The sequence below is a fragment of the Globicephala melas genome, chromosome 17 (genome assembly GCF_963455315.2).
Source record: "Globicephala melas chromosome 17, mGloMel1.2, whole genome shotgun sequence".
Classification (NCBI taxonomy): domain Eukaryota; kingdom Metazoa; phylum Chordata; class Mammalia; order Artiodactyla; family Delphinidae; genus Globicephala; species Globicephala melas.
In genome coordinates this window covers 58406208-58428006 of record NC_083330.1, presented here as the reverse complement: position 1 = coordinate 58428006, position 21799 = coordinate 58406208, and the positions used below count along the sequence as shown (strand labels likewise).

Genomic DNA, 21799 nt, shown 5'->3' with positions numbered 1-21799 from the left:
CCCTTGAGATAGGGAGTAAAGATAAGGGAATGAAGATGTACAAGGACTGAACACTACTGCTGTTCTTAAATTAATTTAATTAAAATAAATTAAATTTTAATTTTAAAATAGGGAAGGGTAAAGAAATCAGCAACGGTGACTGAGAAGAAAGGATCAGTCAGTGAGATAAGAAGGAAACTAGGAATCCAAGTGAAGGAATGTCATTGCTTCTAGACCCTTTCTAGTTAGGGTGATGATCATATTGATTTCCTGTTTAAAATTCTACTCCATTCTCACTCTCTCTCTTTCTCTCTCTCTATATTTGTATCTTTTGGCTCTGGGCTATTTCATGCAGAGGGCCCACATACACTGTCTTTGTTCAGATTACAAGAACCCATGTAGTGTGTTTAGCATACATGACTGGAAAATCTTAGTGGGATATTTAAAAGGACAAAAATTGCAAAGAAATTTTAAACAAACTGCAATATGGCTCACCACTAATGAACAGAATGACGTTAGACAAATCACGTCTCAATTTCCTAACATGGGAGTTTGTATAGCTCTTCATAGTTCCCAAGATTGGAAATGGGGATTAATTTAAAAAATTAGAAGTAAAAGCATTTTTTACGAATAGGACGCTACATAAATGTGAGCTATAATGCAGTTATGATCAACTGCCTAGTGGAGACCGACTAAACATAAAGTGCAAAACATTTTAAAAAGTCCATTTTTCCTTTCGTAAAGCTTTCTGAAAGCCGCTAACGCACAACGCGCATGTGCAGAGGATTCCGTTGCCGAAGAAGGTGACTGAAGTGAGAAAGGAGGTGGGGCCTCCCCGGGTCTTTCCTAAGAGCTCCGCCTTTCGAACGACAGACTGCGTCTGACGTCACGTGAAGCTTGTATTTCCGCTTCCGGTTACTCACGTTTTTCTCTTTTCCTGTCCGGCAGAAAAGATGGCGTCCCGCAAGGAAGGCACCGGCTCTGCTGCCACCTCTTCCAGCTCCACCACTGGCGCTGCAGGGAAAGGCAAAGGCAAAGCGGGGTCCGGAGATTCAGCCGTGAAGCAAGTGCAGATAGATGGCTTGGTGAGTGGGGTTCCGTCTCCCCAGGCCCACGTGGGGAGCTCAGTTCCCAGCCCGGTTCCGCCAGACGTGCTTCCCGGCAGCCTCCCCACTGGGCTTGCTGAGGCTGGGACAAGGGTTTTCCCTAAAACCTTTCTTTATCTTCACTTTCTGCTCGGGAGACGCGGCCGCCTTCTCTGCCATCTGGTGGGGGAGGTGAGGGCTGAGAAAGGGGACCTAGGCTAGGGTGTGTGTGTGACAGATTCTTGGGGGTCTTGTTTTGAGATGCCTGGGAGAGGCTATTTGGAGAATGACTCTTCTGGGAGAGAAGTAGGTGACGGAGGTGTCGAGAGGGACCTAGGACTCTAGGGCTTTTGGAAGGGGAGAGTAAACTTTATTGCTTCATTGCTGGCATCTGACATCTGTAACTTCACAAGTGGAGATTTACTTTGTAGCCACTTTTGAGCCTGTGGTTCAGCGCTTACCTGAAACCGCGTAATTGGAATAAATATCTTTTATGCCTTCCTTATCTGTGAACATTGGAGTGCCTCAGGATTTGCGATTAGCTTCCTTCCACCTGGTCTCTGCTTGACAAAGTAGATGAAAGCACAACTCTGGAGTCAGACTGCTTGGGTTGGAATCCAGCTCTAAAATTAGCTGAATGACATTGGGCATGTTACTTAATCTCTTTGTGCTTGGTAAATTAAATGGTAAAACGTGTTACCATTTAATTTTAGCTGCTGTTATTATTTGTAGAAGTTACAGTGGTAGACTTTAAGGCCCCTTTTCAAAGCTTTAAATATTTGTATTTTGATAACTCCTAGATTTATATTTCTTGCCAGACTTGGTTCTTGAATGCCACTCTTATATATCTAGCTGCCTGCTTGCTATCACTGTTTGGATATCTCATAGGTACTTCAAATTTAACATGTCCAAAATAAAATTATTGACTCTCCCTCTCCTTCTTCTCTCCCATGCATTAATCTTACCTCAGTCTCTCCCATCTTAATAAATGGAACTACTATCTCTCCATTTGAAAAAGTCAAATGGAACTACTATCTCTCCATTTGAAAAAGTCAAAACCTAGGGATTAATGTATGCATGTTCTTTTTTTTTTACCCTCAGCAAATTCTGTTTGTTTCACCTTCAAAATATATCAAATTCATCTGCTTCTCATCTCTATGCCACCAACCACTTCTTATACAGACTTGAGGGTCCTGCTACTCTCGTCTCTTTCTTCAAACTCACCTCATACTTTCTTCTAGGCTTCAGTCACAGTGAGCTTTCAGAGTTTTGTTTCCTTGGCCTGAAATACTCTCTCAAATATTTTTCCTTCTCCGTGGCTTCTTTTGAGCCTTTCGGTATTGGCTTAAATGTCAGCATCTCAAGAAAGGCCTTGCCTAACAACCCGGTAAAAAATAGCCCCATCCCCATCACTCTTCATACATCACCTTTATTTCCTTTGTAGTATTTTCTACTGCCTGTAATTGTCTTGTTTGCTTTCTTGTTTGTCTCCCCCACTAGAATGTAAGCTACTGAGGGCAGGCAGGGATTATGGTTTTTCACCTATTCTGTTCCCAAAACTGAACAGGTTAATTGACATAGATAGGATAAACTGATGAATTTTGTACTGCTCCTGTTTCATGTCCCGATATCTTCTTTTATAAAGATTATTTTAATGGCATCTTGACTTGTTTTCTTAGCCTGCATACTTTTATTAAAACATTCACTTAATGTGAACGTTCAGACCTTGTTAACTTTCCTCTTGAAATGTTTTTTTTTTTCTCTCCTGGCTGCCTTGCACAGCATGTGGCATCTTAGTTTCCCCCGACCAGAGATTGAACCTGTGCCCCCTGCAGTGGGAGCTCAGAGTCTTAACCACTGGACTGCCAGGGAAGTCCCTTGAAATGTTTTTAGTGACTTTGCAATGAATTCAAGGCCCACCAAGATGTTGTCCTTGCTTTTGTGTTCACATTTATTTGCTACTATTTCCAAGCTTCTACGTAGGAACGGTTCATTCCAGCCACACAGGACTAATTTGGTTAGCCTCATGTTTAATCACATTTGTTTCCAGTGTCTTGGTAATGGCCAGGGCCAATTTTTCTTCTTATTTTCTTGAGCCTTTCCTTTCTAAGCTTTAGTCCTGTTTCATCAGTTTTTTTCTGTATCTTTAATGTTACCTTTCTCTTAACATGTGACCATTGTCAGACTTTCCCATATTAAAATGTTCAGCCCTGTCTCTTTTTACTTAGTACTTTGTGTGCATTCTTAGTCCCCACTTTTTTCCTTGAAGTCAATGGTTAAAGAATTTGTCTATATTTGTGGTCTTCCATTCTTTTTTTAACTCACTGCTACTAGAATCTGCCATCACCAAGTCCCTGACTTAGTTTTTAAAAAGGTCATTGATAACATTATCAAAAAACTGTAAAAAAAAAAAAAAATCAAGATATATTATACATGCAAAATAGTGTCTGTAGTACATAATTTAAATAATCACAAAGTAAACATCCACTTACCTGGCATTTAACTTGAGAAATAGAACATTGAGTACCTTTGAAGCCCCTTCTCCTGTTTCATCCTTTTCTCCCATCCCTTCTTCGAAACCTATAATCACTCCTGTGAGCTTTGTTTCAGTGATTTCTTAGTTTTCTCTATAGCTTCACCACACAGAGTATTCCCAATTTGTTTAGTTTGTTCTATTTATATTAACAAAAAATGAAATATTAATTAAATCATAGCATATGTTCGCCTGTGTCTCTCTCTTTTTTTTTTTTTTGCGGTACACAGGCCTCTCACTGTTGTGGCCTCTCCTGTTGCGGAGCACAGGCTTTGGACGCGCAGGCTCAGCGGCCATGGCTCACGGGCCTAGCCGCTCCGCGGCATGTGGGATCTTCCCGGACCGGGGCACGAACCTGTGTCCCCTGCATCGGCAGGCGGACTCTCAACCACTGCGCCACCAGGGAAGCCCTCGCCTGTGTCTTGAATCATATATATGCGTATCTCATACCATGATTTTGAGATTATTCTGTTCTAGAGTGAGGAGCTATAATTCATTCATTTTCATTACTATATAGCATTTCATTGTATGACTAGAACATAATTTTCCTCATCTAAATGTTAATGGACAGTTAGATGGCTTGTTTTCCTTGTGTGAAATGATATCTCTCAATAATCTTAATTGTGCATTTCAGTAGGCTTGTCAGTGTGTCTTTTGTTGTACATTGTGCAGAGTCATTGCTCAGTATATCCTTGTAGAACGGATGAGTGAGTCTTCATTGTAGTCAAGTGGTCTCATTGTTCCTAGAGAAGATCAAGCTAATTCTTCCTATTGGACTTTTCATGTAAAACCCACCTTGTTCCCCCCAAACCAGGCTGAATCTTACCTTACTTATGTACATTATACTTTTGATACTCAAAGTATGGTCCAAAGACCAGCAAGACAAGCAGAATTGGCCTCGCCTGGTAGCTTGTTAGAAATGCAGAAATACAGTATTTCAGAATTTTTCCTGATCTACTGTTTCAGGTAATTTATAGCATATTAATGTTTGAGTAGTACTGCCCTGGGCCACGTCGATCTCTTCCTTTCTCTGAACTTTTTGTGGTGACAGCTTGTGTTGCTCATCTTGGCGTGTAATCATATGCTGTTAATGAAAGGTTTACTGTATATTAAGGAGAGTCAGGCAGAGTACTAGTAGGTACCTGTAAGTAAGGTAGTTTACCTGCCTTAGGTAGGCAAACCTAAGTCCATCTGACTTTTTCATCTCTGGTTGCTTCCAAGGTTTGGATAACCCTGCAGACATCCTGGGCATTGTTTCTTTCCCTTAAGGCGAGAAAGCTTGTTGAAATCCATTTCCTTTTTTAAAAAAACTTCATGACAGTGCTTGCTTCCTGTGTTTATGGCATGTACACCATTGGTGACGAGCTATATTAGTGTTGTTCCTTGTAGCTTTGTGGGGATGATTGAAGGAGCTTAGCATACGTGGTACTTCACATGGAGATGATTTAATAAATAGCATTTCTGGACCTTAGTTTGTTCTGCTTTAATGTGAGGATAAGGCATGGCCTTCCTACTGTAATAAATAAAAGCTTAACATATAAAATTTCCTACTGATGTTTAATCATTGTCAATAACAGTTTTAGTAGCTGGGATTGATTTTAATAGTTGGTATTAGTTACAATGGGAATCCAAACTGGATGCCTGACCAAGTAAATGGAATATAATGAGAAATTTAAACTATAGTTGTTGCAGTACAGATGAAATGGCATATATCACTTCCCAAATGCCTGCTTCGACATTAAAAGGTGTGGGCACAGTAAGTCTTTTACATCAGACTACTGGTTTTTTATCTTTTGCTTTCTTGTCACCTTTGGCTTCAGCTAGCTCCTGTATAACTAGAAGTTCTGATCTTATTATCCAGGATTCCATAAGTTTATCCAGATATTTTAAGCCTTGGCAACCTTTTTCTGGGCCTTTAGCACCGATATTGGGGAGAAAAGCCTCCATAAATCATTAGGCTTTGAAGAGGGTGTTTGCCAGTTCTTATTTTTGTGGTCAGATACTCTAACTTTTACTTTACCAAGTCTCCTTTAGATAGCTTTTTAGATAAAAGTTCCTGATTTCAGCACTACATGAAAACTTGGTTGCATTTGCTTTTCTCTGGGAAATTAGTTCATAATTTTGTTTTTGTAAAATATTTAAATTACAGTACTTGGATATTATTTCATTTGGCAGGATATGGGAAAATATACTTAAAGAGAAAGTAGCTTTATCTTTTCCCCCTGCAAACTACTGTTTGTAGAAGATTGTTCTATAAAATGGTTATCTCCTGTAAAGATTAGACTTGATAGCAAAGTATAGTGTAATTTACATATCCATCTATTTGATGACAAACTGTACTTGTTTCATCAAAACCGAAGGGCTGAAGTGCGTACTGGTATATACCAGAGCCGTATTCTGGAGTTTTATTGATGTTGGTACCAAGCCCAAGCATACAAGGAAAAAAAAATGGATTTAGCAAAATAGTGGTAACTCAGTATTAACTTACTCAAAATATAAAACTTTTTTGCTCTTTGAGTCTGAATATCAACTGTATTTTAGCATAAAATTTTAAGGGTTTATTTTCCTCCCAAATAGTACCAAAAGCCACAGGTATTCATTGTATCTTGATGATTAATACGAAACATTTTTTTTTCTCAATACCTTTACCTTCTATCCCTGTCCCCAACTAGTTTCATTTGATATAAGTAGCAACTGTTTGTTTATCTATGGGATAGCAGTAATGGGCTAAAATTGGATGTTTTAGAAAACAAAAAATGGTATACGTTCATAGTAAGAAAAATTTGGAGAAATAGAAAAAACACAAAGGAAATTAATGTATACGCTCATAACTTGAGGGTGGGTACACTATTAAGAGTTCAGAATTTTCTTTTCTAGCGTTTCTTCAATGCTTTAATAAATATCTATAGTTGAAGTTAATGGGTTAAAGGTGGTTGTGCACATTTTTAAGCATATTAAGCACGTTGCCAAACTGTTCTCCAGAATAGTTGTATAGTTCAGTGTGCTTTCCCACTTACACAGTATAGAGTGCTGTTTCTTGACACCATTGCCACCTGAAAGTTATGGTTTCTAAAAATCTTAGTCTTTATTTTTAAAATTAAGTATGCATGTTTAGTTGCAGTGATTCATCAATTCAGTAAATATTTCTTGTCTGATAGTGGTAACACTCACAGATCTGCCCAAGTCACCCAGTCTTCTGGTATTATCTTTGATTGTTCCTTAGGGTTTCCCTTGGATTCTCTTAAAGTCACTTACTTAGTAGCTGTGGTCCTAGAATGCAGAAACTCCTTGGAAAAATCCTCATTACACAAAATAAAATCAAACTTTACAGCCTGACTTTTAAGATCCTCTTTACCTTTTGTTTATAGCCTCCAAATGAGAGCTTGTAGATATACTGTTTTCAAGTTTGGTTTAAGGGTAGCCTTTAAAACAAAACCAACATCTTTTTCTTTTGGGTAGAAGAAAACCCATTTTAGATTTTGTTCAGAAATGCATAACCTTCAGTTTTGTTCTGAAGGACCTCTTGAGGATAAATAAGGTGAATAATCACCTTCCCCTGGGATTATTGTGGTATACTTTTTATGCTGGAAAGTTGAAGTGCTTTTAATTTATTAAACCTGTTTAATTAAACACAGCCATTTCTCTGGGTACACATGGTACACAAATCAAAATGCAAAAAAGAGTAGGTAGTGAAAAGAAACTGTCACTTTCATTCCTATCTTCACCCACCCTCTTCTCAGGGGCAGAGTCGCAGTTACTCTTTTTGAATGTTTCCTTCTGGACCTATTTTGGCAAGTATTGCCTCCTGTTAAGGAAGCAGAAACAAACTGTAATCGAAGCACCTAAAAATCACCTTAAGGCCTTCTAATTAAGCAGTGGTTCACGCTCCTGAATATAATAAGCTTAAACTGTGTTGGGAAGCAGACAGCTCATAACAGCTTTGAAATTTTGTTTGTTTTGTGTGAGAGGGGAAATGAATTTTGTTCCAGCTAAGCCTCTTACTTTAGGAAAATTATCTTCTAGCTATATGTGGGAAAATTTGCTTCTTGGTTATGTATATTGAGTTGGTAAAGTAAACATTTAATATTATAAGTTAAATATCCTTCTCAGTTAACATTTAATTGAAATTATACATTTGTGTGTTTGATTGCATCATTGTACTTTCTGATGACTAATTTTTATGATGAGAGCAGAGCTATTCTGTTGAATTTCTTGAGACTGCGTTGTCCTTCTTCCCCTTTCCCCAACAATTAATAGTTGATTTAACTTTAAAACTGTGGACCATCAATGAGCATTAGATCCAAGAGAATAATTATGAAATACAGTCTTTCAACTGCAATATTATAGAAGCGATATTGGTTAAGTGTATTGGAACATTGTAACTGATCCCATATGTGTCAGGAGCAAAATATCTTTTTTTTTTCTTCTTCTTCTTATTGAAGTTACTTGAATTTCTTTCACATCAAAACTTAACAGCAGTGATTTAAATCCTATTTATTATTTGACTCAGCCAGTTATGAAATGGAACCCCATCCCACTTGAGCCATAAAATGTGTTAAATTTAAGACTAATGCTGCTTTCTGTTTTTTGAATTTACATTTTGGCAGTAACTACCTTCTTTGTTCGGTGTTAGAAAAAATGATCCAGGCTTAACCAAATAAGAAAACTGCCAAGTTCACAGATCAGTCAGTGAGAGAAGCCAGAATTAAATGAAAGTCTAGATATTGACTTTACAGAATATGCTAAGGGGAGCATATTCTGTGGCATTACAGATTCTTTGAGACTAAAATTCTTCTACAGTAATAGCTGTTCTTTGACGGTGATTGATGTGAGAAATTCAGGCTGTGGACCTTACTTCCCAGAATCTACAAAACTGGAATAAAGCCAGCTAGGAATCATGCATCCTGTCTGACCTCTTCTGTCTGGCTAGCAACTGGTGCAGTTTGGGCTTTACCTTTTTATTTCAGACTTTTAAGAAACTCTTGTGGTGGATCTAGTCTTTATTTTTAGCAAGGATAATGATGTTTTTAAGGAAACTTACATCCATCTATCCATACACAATATTTTGAATAAATCAATTAATCAATTTACTCACACTCTTGACTTTTTAATGCAGATTAAAAAAATCTTGCCCTGAAACCCTGTGGTATTGGTTGTTATAAGAGATAGCTCTAGGTACAGATGCCTGGTAAGTCTAAACAAAAATGGAAATTTGGCGTTAAGTGGCTGATTTTTAATAAGTCATATTTATATCTTATAAGACTGAAAAAAATCTCTGAGGAATCGACTGTGAACATTCTGAGGAGACAAGGGTAAGTGCCATGAGGGTATCTGGCATATTCTAGTCACTCACTAAATATTTGTGGGATGGATAGATGGATGGATGAATGAAAGAGATTAGGTAAAATATTTATTGTAAACTAGTGGTTGTAATAGTTGCTAACATTTATTGAGGCTTTACTAGGCACAGTGTGATAGGTACTTTGGGTGGGTTATTTTTTAATCCTTGTAACTATGCTGTGAGAATAGGTACTGACTGATTTATCTCCATAGGAGATAGGTGGTAAGGTAACCTGCTTAAGGCCACGGATCAAGCTTAATTTTGAATTCTAGTGCCCAGACTAAACTATGCTATATGGTTTTCCTGTTTGTACAGACCAGAGGTTCACATTTGTGTGTACTTGTAAGAATTAATTTTAAGCTTTTACTAAAGTTTTCTCTCTCACTTGAACATTATTTTTTTCCACAAAAATAAAGATTAATTCTAGAGTTACTGTGTACTAGACAACAAATGGAAGACAGCAAATCAAGGTTTGCATGTTGGGGCTTTAGCTGGGCTTGCTCACTTGATAAATGATTTACTGTCTTACTTCTGTCTTACAGAGCATGTGATTCAAAGTGAAGTTCTGCTGCTGAAATGAGTTTGTTTTTACCCTTCTTAAAAATACAGAGTTCAGAATAGAATCAAAACTAAGAGAATCGTGGTCTGAGCCCAGCAAGTGCCTGTCCTCTCCTGTAGCAAGCGGGGGTTGGGGGGAAGCTATGGGTTTGATAGCTACACAGTTTAGAGTTCACATCTATTGAGATAATGTTATATTTTGAGAGACTTCGTTATCAGTGACATAAATTAGGAAGTGTTTGATTATAAACTCTCAATGTTCCACTCCTGGAGTTGGGAGAGAACTGTACCTGCCTAACGTTACAGGTTCTAAAAACCAGTGCTGATTAAGTGTGAACTGTTACTGGTCTGCCTGAGACAAGCACGGGATTCAGACTAAGTCTTTAGAAACTTTGACAGCAGTTTAATACTGCTTTGTAGCCAAGCTTGTGACCCCTGGGCTTGTATTCTCTATGTCTTTAAAAATATGTTTTCACTGTCTAGTAAGTAATTTTTATTCTTTGACTAAAATACTGGTCTGTGGTAGACGGGAGGAAAATGAGTTCTTTGCTGCTTGTAGTTTGAGAAGCACTGTTATAAATGATTTTTATGCCTATTTTAGATAATAGCATCTTCCTATAACCAGAGGAAGGCCACTTCCTATAACTAATAATATTTAGTAGAACCTACCTAAAATAATATTGTGATCACTAAATACCACTACTTTTACTTTTTTTATTATCAGGTTTAATGGTAAAACATTTTAATAATGTCAACATTTCTTATCTGTGAACTCTAACAAGATGAACAAATAGATTCAGTGTTTGTTTACCCTAGGTGCGCAGTACAGGTTGCAACCTCAGAGCAGTCCTTATGAGCTCAGGTTTATAAAAGAAGGTTAAAAATGATAGATGGTATAGTTCTAACAATTTGGAACTACTTAGGTCCCAAATCATTTAAACTGGGCTTTCAACAGATCCTTTTTATGTGTAGTACAGAGACAGTGGGAAACCTGCTGCTTTTCCTGGTGAAGATTTATTGCCATAAGTTTGAATTGATATTTTGCTGATTTATAATTGGCTTAGGTTAGGCTTCTCTTAAACAGATCTGTCTGCTTGTTGAAAACCAGTCTATGTATCTGGAAGTTACCTCTTTCACCTTGATGGTGTGTACATATGCATATTTTCTGGTAATTTTTGTATGTGTGCAGCGACATCTGTGAATTGAGTTGAAGAGTAACCGTATCAACAAGAGATTAGAATTTAAAGTCAGCAGGTGCTCAGGCTTATAGTGTGTGGATTTTTTCTTTTTCTTTTCCTTTTCCTTTCAGAGCCACTTAACCATGCTTCATTCAGTCCATATTTTTTTTTTAATGTACCCCAAAGAACATGCTAAAATCAAGATACATTATGTCCACACCATTCTGTCAACTCAGGAGCACTGTCAAAAAAGGAAATTAAATTAGTTTGCTCTTCTTTGTGCAACTCCATACAGTAAATTGCAGTGATTGCTGTATTTTAAAATCATTTCCCTTAATTTTTTTTATTTGATGTTTTTTGAATTAAAAACAAATACATGCTTATTAGGACTAAGTAAATAATACAAAAATTCATAGAAGAAAAGTATGTCCTTCCACACCATTCTTGTTCATACAAACATAAATGCATAACTGCACATATATAATACATTTTTTTTACTACTTTTTAAAACTCTTTCTAACCCTTTGTATGTCATGGGCCTCTGGGAATCTGGCAAATGCCATGGACGTTTTTTCCAAGAAAATGCCCTTAAGTATGTAGACACAAAATATTGCATTTGATTTTAAGAGGTTCTTAGATCTCCTTCAGTTCCTTTGTGACCTTCAGGTTTGAATGTTTGCTTTTAGGGTTTATAGACGTGGAGAAGTATACTTGTTAATGTAGAAGTTTGGGTAGTGAGGATATTTTTTAGCCATGTCTTTTTTTTGGGGGTGTGTGTGTTTGTTTGTAAACATGTAGACATCCAATTTCTGGTGAATTATTTTTATATAAACAGATTTTTCTAGGTAACTGAAATTGTCTATTAATTACTTAATTAATCTCATTAAATTCTAAAATACTTCAAAAGAAAAATTCTGAATGTTACACTTTGACTTCTAAAATAATACAGATTTATTTTTGATTACTTAGGCTTATTATAAACTTGAGTTATTTTAAACTTGAGTTTATATATACACATATAAAATATAAATAATGTCAGAATATAGCAGTGGTTCTTAATCTAGTTCCTTATAGCATTTCAGGGGATCTTTGAAATGGGGGATAAAATTTGGAGTGGGCACATATAAATTGTTTCTTCATCATATAGACATTTTAAAAGTACATACAGTTTTTTAAAGTTAAGGTATTATTTATACACAATAAAACCCACTCATTTTAAATGTTCAATTTGATGAACTTTAGTAGTTGTAAGTAATTATATAATGGGAACCACAATTATACAATTATTTGTGACCTTCGGCCCTCAGTATCCTCCCCCTCACCTTGGCCCCAAGGCAACCACTTATCAGCTGTGGTTTTGCCTTTTCTAGAATTCCATATAAAGGAAGTCATATAGTACATAGCATTTTGTTGACTTCTTTCACTCAGTATAATGTTTTTGAGATTTTCTGTTGTTGTATTGATACTTTGTTCCTTTTTTTTTTTTTTTTTTTTTTTTTTGCGGTACGCTGGCCTCTCACTGTTGTGGCCTCTCCCATTGCGGAGCACAGGCTCCGGCCGCGCAGGCTCAGCGGCCATGGCTCACGGGCCCAGCCGCTCCACGGCATGTGGGATCCTCCAGGACCAGGGCACAAACCCGTGTCCCCTGCATCGGCAGGCGGACTCTCAACCACTGCACCACCAGGGAAGCCAACTCTGTTCCTTTTTAGTGCTGAGTAGTATTCCATAGAATGGATAGCCTATTGCAGTTGTTTATCCACCTGTGTTTGGTAGACTTTTGGGTTGCTTCCAGGTTTTGGCTATTATGAATAGTGCTACTGTGAACATTTGTGAACATATCTTTGTGTGAATATGTTTTTATTCTTCTTGGGTAAATTCTGAGGAGTAGGAATTTGGATCATGTAGTAAGTTTATATTTAACTATACGATACTGCAATTACTGTTTTCTATCTTTCCACCAACAATTTTCATGGAGCTCTAGCTTTTTGGAAAGGTCTTAGTTTCCACTTCCTTGAGTCAAACAAGTCAAGACCCCATCTGCTGACCCAGGACAGAGATTGGGCTGCAGCCCAGTTCCTTGCCCTTGGGGATTGTATCTAGGTCTGATGTACCTTTGGATACTGCTGTGTTAACTCACAGGGCTAATGCTCTGGTCTGTGAGTTTTCTCTTCTAGCTTGGTTGACTGTCTCGTAAGCTTTTCAGAAATGCAGCTTATTCATCATTTCTGCATGCACACAGGAGTAGAGGGGGTTGAGGTACTTCGTATTCATATATTGCAAGGCCAGAAAGTTCCAGATTCAGTTCTTAAATTACTTTTTAACTTTGAACTTCATTAGAGTTGCTACCTTGATTAGAAGAATTTTGGGTGGTAACTTCGTAGACCTATGTTTACCAGGTAAAGATTAACCTTGACAGTGGTATTAGAAATATTGCTGATTATAAAAGCCATGGCAAACCTTTCCTGAAAGGATTTTATTAATATATTGTTTCATAATTCATCAACAAAAATGATATGAAATTGTTAGTTTTGAATTATGTAGTAGTATCTTAGGATGTAACTGAGTCTGCTAGGACATTGGGTTTATTATTTATATACCAGAGCTTTTGGTAAAAACATGAAAGTGTACTACTCCCACCCTACTGTTCATCCCTCTTTAGGCCTTTTTGTTCCCTTAAAATACAACTTGTATATTTTATGAAAAACAAATATTAGTATTTTTTTGAACTAGTGTTTAAAACCCATAGTTGGCAAATATTCACTTCACCCAGCTCTTCGTAGGGCTGGCTGCTTGTTCTTCAGCTCTCTGCTCAGGGGTCATCTCAGAGAGAGGCCTTTTCCAGATCAACCTAGCTAACAGCACATTTCTCTGTTTTCTTCATAGTGCTTTTAACAATGTATACGCACGTTAATTTTCTTAATTGTCATTCTAGAATAGTGTTCTTAAACTGTGAGAAACCCCAACACTCTTTTTAGAGGGTGTCTGAGATCTAAACTATTTTCATAATAATAACTATAAACATTATTTGTCACTTTTACTCTCATTCATTCATCAGTGTTTAATGGAGGTTTTCAGATGTTACATGATGTGTTATGTAAAAGACTGAATGCAGAAGCAGATAGGAGAATCCAGTTGTCTTTTATTAAGCTAGACATTAATAGGATTTACGAAACTAAAGCAGTGTCATTCTCCTATCCTGGTTAAAATTTATTTTTGAAAAGGTAAATGTTTTACAGAAATGTGAAACAATGTCATTTTTGTATCCTGATTTTAAGTTTTTTGTTTTGGAAAGTAGTTATTTTTCATAAAAATGTAATTTAAGTTAGTTTGTGAGGCATTTATTGTTTTAAGTGAATAAGGTATTTTGAACATTTTTGGTTTGAATTTTCATATGTAAATATCAATATAAAAGTTCTTTGAGGTCCACAGTAGTTTTTAAGAGTGTTAAAAGGGTCCTTTGATCAAAATATGTGAGAATTGATGTTCTAAAATATAAGTCCCATGAAAATAAAGGCCTTATGTATTTGATTTAGTTTCATATTCACAGGGCCTGGCATTGCTATAACTGGCCTGTAGAAGTCACTCAGCAAATATCTGGGTGAATGGATTAATGAGTGAATGAAAGAAACTGAAAATAACAGAATTCTGGTGATTCTATGCAGGGCTTCCAAGTTTTTCTGTAGTAATGGGTCTTTGTAGACATCATATTTGATAGAAAATTACTCCAATTCATCAGAAAACATAATCTTTAATTTGGTAAGATTTAAATTGTTCCCTGGTATGGAACTGAAAGTTTCTGATGTGCTTTTGATTAGAGATTCTGCTAAGTGTTCCTTTCCAGGAAGGATGGAAGATTTAACCCATCATGCTTATTAATTAACTCTAAGTTTAGGTTGATTGACTTCTGGTATAATTAATTTATTTGGATATTTTAGATTATTATTTATATTTTGTCCTATAGTATTGAGAATACTTTTTGTCTTGGAAGTTAAATTCTTTGTTGCTTTTAGCCTTTTGGGCAAAGTTAGGTTTTCATTTTTTTTTTAAAATGCCAAACACTTAAAGAAATAGTATTTTGTTCATTGGAGATTAGAAATAGTCTGCTTTGCTTTTTCAAATTGTCTGCACTGAATAGTAAACAATAGTAGGAAAAAATGGTTCCGCTAGGGTACTTTCAGCAGACAGGAAGTCTGTTTACTGTCTTGCAAGTTGGGATTCTTTGGCAAGATTTGCCCATCTTGAGAACATGCGAACTTCAGAAAGCTAGGAGATGGTTCCAGAGACTGCTGACCTATTCCAAGAACAGTACTTACTATGCAGGGCATATCAAGGAGGTTAATAAGCATTTAGACTCCGAATATGACAGTGTTGGGGAGGTGTAGAAGAATTTGGTAATTTCACATTCTGCTGGCCAGTTTGTTTCTGTCCCGTAAGGCATAATTTGTAGAAGAATCTTCATTTACCTGCTAATTTATAGGATAAAGGAACCTGGTCGGTTCATAAGTAGTAGTAGTTCATAAGTAGTCATAAATATGGGGTCAAGCTATAAAGAGTAAGTTTTACTCTGCTCTAGACACGTGAATACTTTTCAGATGAACTGCTCACATTACCTTTCCTCTCATTTTTTTATTGTAGGGATCCTTCCAAGTAGGGCTTGAGTTTCTCGTTATGCTTTTATAAATAAAAGGTTCATTCTTGGGTCTGTGTTTCTCAGTGTACTCACTTTTTAGCAACACAGGGAGTCTTAAAACAGGAAAGAAAACTTGTGGTTTAACCAGTTGAGTGCATTGCAATCACCTGAGAAGTTATAACAGAACAAAAGGACTTCCCTGGTGGTGCAGTGGTTGAGAAACCGCCTGCCAGTGCAGGGGACATGGGTTCAAGCCCTGGTCTGGGAAGGTCCCACATGCCGCGGAGCAACTAAGCCCATGTGTCACAACCACTGAGCTCGTGTGCCACAACTACTGAGCCCGTGCGCCTAGAGCCCGTGCTTTGCGACAAGAGAAGCCACCACAGTGAGAAGTCCACTCACCACAACTAGAGAAAGCCTGCGCACAGCAACGAAGACCCAACACAGCCAAAAAAACAAAACCAAAAAAACTCACCTCATTAAAAAAAAATAACAAAAAACAGAACAAAAAAGGAAGGCTGGTCCATACTACCTGATTAAAAGTTAGAATGAAGTAGGATGTTAGAATCACCTGGAGAATCTAAAAACAAAAATAGAAACCAAAACTAAAAAAAAAAAAAAAAAAAAGCCCACAAAACCCCAAACCCAAAAAACTGTATAGGAACCCCAACCCAGGTTAACTAACTCTGATTTTTAGGGATTGGGTTTCAGGCATCAGTATTTTAAAAATACTGATGGCTGTCATATGTAGCCAGGGTGAAGACCTCTCTTCATTTATTTAAAAAAACTCCTCCCCAGGTCATTTTGATAAGCTAAGAACATTTGTGATGCTTATAAACAAAGTATAATAGAGGAGTATGTTTTTGTTTTGGGGAGCTATTAAGTTTTTCATGTATCTTGCTTTTAAGAGTAAGAACAGGTAGCATGACATCAATAAACAGGATTAATTAAAAGTATATCAGCACTGTTTTATGGACAGAAGCATATGATTGGTTGGAGGGAGAGAAAAATGAAAGGCTAGTAAGCATGACTGAAACAGGACATGTGTGGTGGAACGTTCCCATCTTGTGGATTGTGAGGATAGTGCTGCTAAAGATAAAGAGCTGAATCGCATTCTTACAATCAGTGGCAGTTTCCTGTTCATGATACTTCTTATCAGGGCACAAAAAATGTGACCACCAGTACCATTCCCTCAGGCTTTTTTTTTTTTTTTGGGGGGGTACGCGGGCCTCTCACCGCTGTGGCCTCTCCCGCCGCGGAGCACAGGCTCCGGACGCGCAGGCCCAGTGGCCATGGCTCACGGGCCCAGCGACTCCGTGGCACGTGGGATCCTCCCGGACCGGGGCACGAACCCGCGCCCCCCGCATCGGCAGGCAGACCCCCAACCACTGCGCCACCAGGGAAGCCCTCCCTCAGTCTTTTTGCTGCAGGTCCCTGTAAATCTTTCACTGAACTTTTCTTACTCCATGCAGAAACCCTGCGTCTACAACTTAGTTACAGAGACTTCTTCCAGAGCTGTCGCCACTGCATTCTGTTTCAGTCTTGTTATGAAAAACATATTTGGAGCCTAAAGTTACTCAGTTAACTGTGAAGTAAGTAATTAAATGTACCTTGGTGTCAGAAGTCAGATCTCACTTTCCTGATTTAATAAATCTATGTCAGATTATCTGTTTCATCTTCTGTAAAATGGGAAAATAATATTACTGACTTTGTATAGTGATTTTGAGGATTAAATGAGTAATTGCATGTGAGGCACTTGGTGGAGTGTTTGGCATAAGTGACTGATAAATGTTTACCATTCATTCCTTTAGCAAGTATATTTTGAGTATTTTTTATGTGCTAGTACCTGTGTTGGGTGTTGAAGATGCAGTGAGTAAAAACATCCCTTCATTTTTACGAGAACATTTAAGAGGGGAGACCATGAGCAGTACATGGGTTCTTATAAATACCAATAATATATGGAATATTTTTCTATATACAGTAAGTTCTTGGTTATTTGTGTAGAATTTCAGAAGCCTGTATGTCAGTAGTTTCCTCCTGCTCAGGAATTTCCTTTTGACATCTAAATGAGCCTACTCTGAAGTTTGTAATGCAATTCCAGTACATTATTTTTTGAACTAAAGAATTGAGATTTTAATGTGTATATAGGAAATAGGAAGGCTCTAAAATGTCAAAATGAAGAATGAGTTTGCTTAGTTTTGATAAAGTTGTTTTCTTTCTGAATGTTTTATTTCATCAGATTTTATTAAATTGGCAAGATCATTTTAGTGATCACCAGGCCTTTCCTAAAGGCTTCTGTTTTGGGCAGCCATAAATGCTAGAGAGAATTCATCTTTAAAATTGAAATACTCTTTTCTGAAACTGTCACCTGTGGTCCTTAGTTTGTCTTTCAAAGTAAGACACATCCTCTAGTGCTTCACTATTTGGAAAGTGCTTTTTTTTTTTGCTGTACGCGGGCCTCTCACCACTGTGGCCTCTCCCGTTGCGGAGGACACGCTCCGGACACGCAGGTTCAGCGGCCATGGCTCACGGGCCCAGCCACTCTGCGGCATGTGGGATCTTCGTGGACCGGGGCACGAACCCGTGTCCCCTGTATCGGCAGGTGGACTCTCAACCACTGCGCCACCAGGGAAGCCTGTGGAAAGTGCTCTTTATGAGTGTCCGTAGCCTGGAGAGAGATTTGAATTCATTGAACTGGTTCTCATCACAGAGTTTTAAACTTTCTCTCTTAAAATTAGCCCTTTGGGGGTATACTTATTCATGTTGATTGTGTTTAGCTGATGGTTAAACCACTGTGCTTTTCCCGTTGCTCAGTTGAATACTGTTACTGGTAAATTTTCTCTTGATTGTTGTAGAGAACTGGCTGTAACAGGTCAGTGATGCTAGAAAGAGTGAGATAATAATTTCTTCTACTTGGAGCACTGTACTTCTGTGGATGCTGTATAAATTGCATTGATTCTTGGGGCAAGCATATCAGGCTGCTATGCTGTTTGGTTACATTGCTCCCAACCCCTTTACAGTTCACTTTGGTAAGAGTGAAGACAGTGTTTCAGTATAAGATATATATATATATATTTTTTTGCGGTACGCGGGCCTCTCACTGTCATGGCCCCTCCTGCTGCGGAGCACAGGGCTCCAGACGCGCAGACTCAGCGACCATGGCTCACGGGCCCAGCTGCTCCACGGCATGCGGAACCCTCCCAGACCGCGACACGAACCCGTGTCCCCTGCATCGGCAGGCGGACTCTCAACCACTGCGCCACCAGGGAAGCCCATAAGATATTTTTAAACTATGCTAATTTGTTTTTAAACATAATAATTATTTTTTCTTATCTCTATTTTCTTTGTAAAAGGAAATAAGGTTATTTTGGCCGGACTTTTTGTGAAAGTATGCTGGGCCCTAGTCATCAATACTGTTTTTTGCACACACAGGAACCAGCTGTTAGGAATCAGTTCTAGGATTTGTGCAAAGATCTACATTAAGCTCAGGTATCTTCTAGCATCTCTCATTTACTTTGATTTCAACTGTGGTTCAATGATCTCATTAATAGGGTTAAGTATCCAGGAAACTAGGTGAACTACACAAGTTGGTAGGTGTGTCTGTGATAACTCTATCAGTTTTGTTTATCCCTTCTTAGCCATTCATGTTTCTTCTGTTCTTTAAGTGTGTGAAATGATTGTTCTTGGCAGAGAGTCAAGTTGAATAGGAATTAAACAGTTCTGTTTTCTTTTTATTGATAAAGTCAGTAATATTGATGATTTATTGAGCATTTATTACATGGCAGACCCTGTGTGAAGTATTTACTGTACATTTTCTCATTTTTAACAGTGTCAATAATGATATGAAGTAGCTCCATTTTGCAAGTCAGAAGTCTAAGACTTAGGAAGATTAAATAGCTTTCCCAAGGTCACAGCTAATAAATGCTAGAGCTGTAAATCATTCCTATTCCTGCATGACCCCTTAAGCCCATTTTGTGCCTTTCAAGAAGTGGAGAGGTCTTTTATACAGGAATATGTAAGGTTTGTACACTTTCTCCACTTCACAGTATTGAAGTAGTACACCAACTAGTACTGCCAGTCCTTCTGCATGAAGCTCTTTCCTGCTGACAGCTTGCTGTTCTTAGGAGGTCTGGATCTTACACTGGTGTAAAGTCTTTTTGGGTCTGTTCATCACAGAGTCTTTGCTTCATATCTGTTCCTAACTCATGGTTTTAATTATTAAGTTACTGATATGAAAGTCATGTCCTTGTTAAAGTATGTACACGAGCTTTGGAGTTTGACTTGGTTTAAATCTTGGTTCTACCATTTCCTGGATGTGTGATCTTTAGTCATTTACTTCTCTCTGCTTCAGTTTTCTTATTTGTAAAATGAGTATAATAATGCCTTTTCCCTAAGGTAGTTGTGAGAATTACATGATTGATAATACATGTAAAATAATTAGAATACTGCCTGGCACATGGTGTTCAATAATTGTAACCTGTGTTACTGACTGGTTACCAATGATTTATTTCTGTCAATAATATACTTGTTTTAAATTAAATGCTAATCAGTAAGATACTAATTATCATTTTGTTGTTAGACTTATTTTTTCCCTCTGAGGACTTTCCATTATATTGTAGACTGTATTGCCCTTTAGTCTTCAGGCCATGGGCTTGTACTGAATAATAGACTACTATTAATAAATACTACGTGCCAAGCACTATTCAAAGCCCATTAATATATTACCAATCTCATATTGTAGGAATTATTATTAATCATTACTGTTACTGTGAACTTTTAAATTAATTACCTGTTCAATCATGTTACCTCTTTATCTTCATGGAAATATTAAAGGAGAGAGTAATAGTAAGAGCTGACTAATCCATTAGAGATTATTTGGTGTATCCTTCTGGTTGAGAAAAATTAGGTAGTGCTGGAGACTGGGTTCTCTTTTTGTTCTCTGTTACCAAGCAGATTCTTCTTAGATACATGTTCCCATTGTTGCTTCCTCTGATTAATTAGATGCTCTGTTCAGGAACCATCTTGAGGTGTTGAGAATTTGTCAGAGGGTTCTGCTTTTAGGTATTCAGATAATTGAGGTCTTTATCTCTGTGTTTTATTGATACTTTTATCATCTGTGGCAGGAAATTATCTTACTATTAACAAAGGTTAACAGGATCACTTTATAATGATCTCAGGTTGAGGTGATGTTGTTTGTTTTGAGTGAAGGAACTCTTGGATGCCAGACCTTTAGGGACCCTTGACTTGAAGGTTGTGAGTGCTATACATAGACACTTTTTTTTTTTCTTTTTTTTTGCGGTACGCGGGCCTCTCACTGTTGTGGCCTCTCCCGTTGCGGAGCACAGGCTCCGGACGCACAGGCTCAGCGGCCATGGCTCACGGGCCCAGCTGCTCCGCGGCATGTGGGATCTTCCTGGACCGGGGCATGAACCCGTGTCCCCTGCATCGGCAGGCGGACTCTCAACCACTGCGCCACCAGGGAAGCCCTGGTTAGGCAAGTTTTATTTCTTCTTTGAAATAAAAGAAGTGTAAACTGTAAGATGGTATTTAAGCTTCTGTTTGTTTTCTTTTAGGTGGTATTAAAGATTATCAAACATTACCAAGAAGAAGGACAGGGAACTGAGGTGGTTCAAGGAGTGCTTTTGGGCCTTGTTGTCGAAGATCGGCTTGAAATTACCAACTGCTTTCCTTTCCCCCAGCACACTGAAGATGATGCTGACTTTGATGAAGGTAAGGGTACTCGTCTTACTGTGTCTTTGCAGTGCACACAAATGGTTATTAATCCAATGTTCACCATAACCTTTGATGTTCTGTTATTGGGAGTCTATCAGGGTAGCCTAGTTCTGAGTTTCTTGAAAAAAAAATTATACAAATTCTCTGAAATGAAGATTTATTATAAAACACTTCATTAGTCTGGACTTTACTTATTTGGAATTTGTGATTCTCATAATTTGGATAGGAGCTGTGCTGAAGTTAACTTTCCCATTATGAAATCAGCTTGCCAAATACATTGTGAAGGACAGGGATTGTCATTGTGTCCAACACCCATTTCCTACTATAGCATTTGGCTTACTGTTTAAGAAAAGATGAGTTGAGCTATCTACTTCAGAAAGACGACACTCCTTAAGTATTTCAGGAGCATTTTATTTTTGTGCTATAGGTATAGTTGCTTTGTTAGCACAGGCTAATAGTAGTTAAAAGCTCATACCAAAGGCTAAGGTCAGTATCCTAAAGGATTAAAAAAAAAAAACTAGTTGAAAATAATTTCTCACTTGTCTGAACTCTCAGAACGCATTTTGTACATACCTTTTTTTTTTTTTTTTTTGGCGGTACCCGGGCCTCTCACTGTTGTGGCCTCTCCCGTTGCGGAGCACGGGCTCTGGACGCGCAGGCCCAGCGGCCATGGCCCACGGGCCCAGCCGCTCCGCAGCATGTGGGATCCTCCCGGACCAGGGCACGAACCCGCGTCCCCTGCATCGGCAGGCGGACTCCCAA

At 38.0% G+C, this 21799-nt stretch overlaps 1 protein-coding gene across 2 annotated transcripts in view; it reads left to right on the top strand.

The window, feature by feature from the left end:
* Window positions 1-901: 901 nt before the first annotated feature.
* EIF3H (eukaryotic translation initiation factor 3 subunit H) overlaps window positions 902-21799 on the top strand; it is an 86816-nt gene continuing 65918 nt past the window's right edge. For both annotated transcript variants that reach the window (XM_030875646.3, XM_030875645.3), the window contains exons 1-2: window positions 902-1064; window positions 20878-21034. In XM_030875646.3, coding sequence (XP_030731506.1) covers window positions 933-1064; window positions 20878-21034 — 289 coding nt within the window. In that variant the 5' untranslated portion in view covers window positions 902-932. The remainder of the gene's footprint in view (window positions 1065-20877; window positions 21035-21799) is intronic.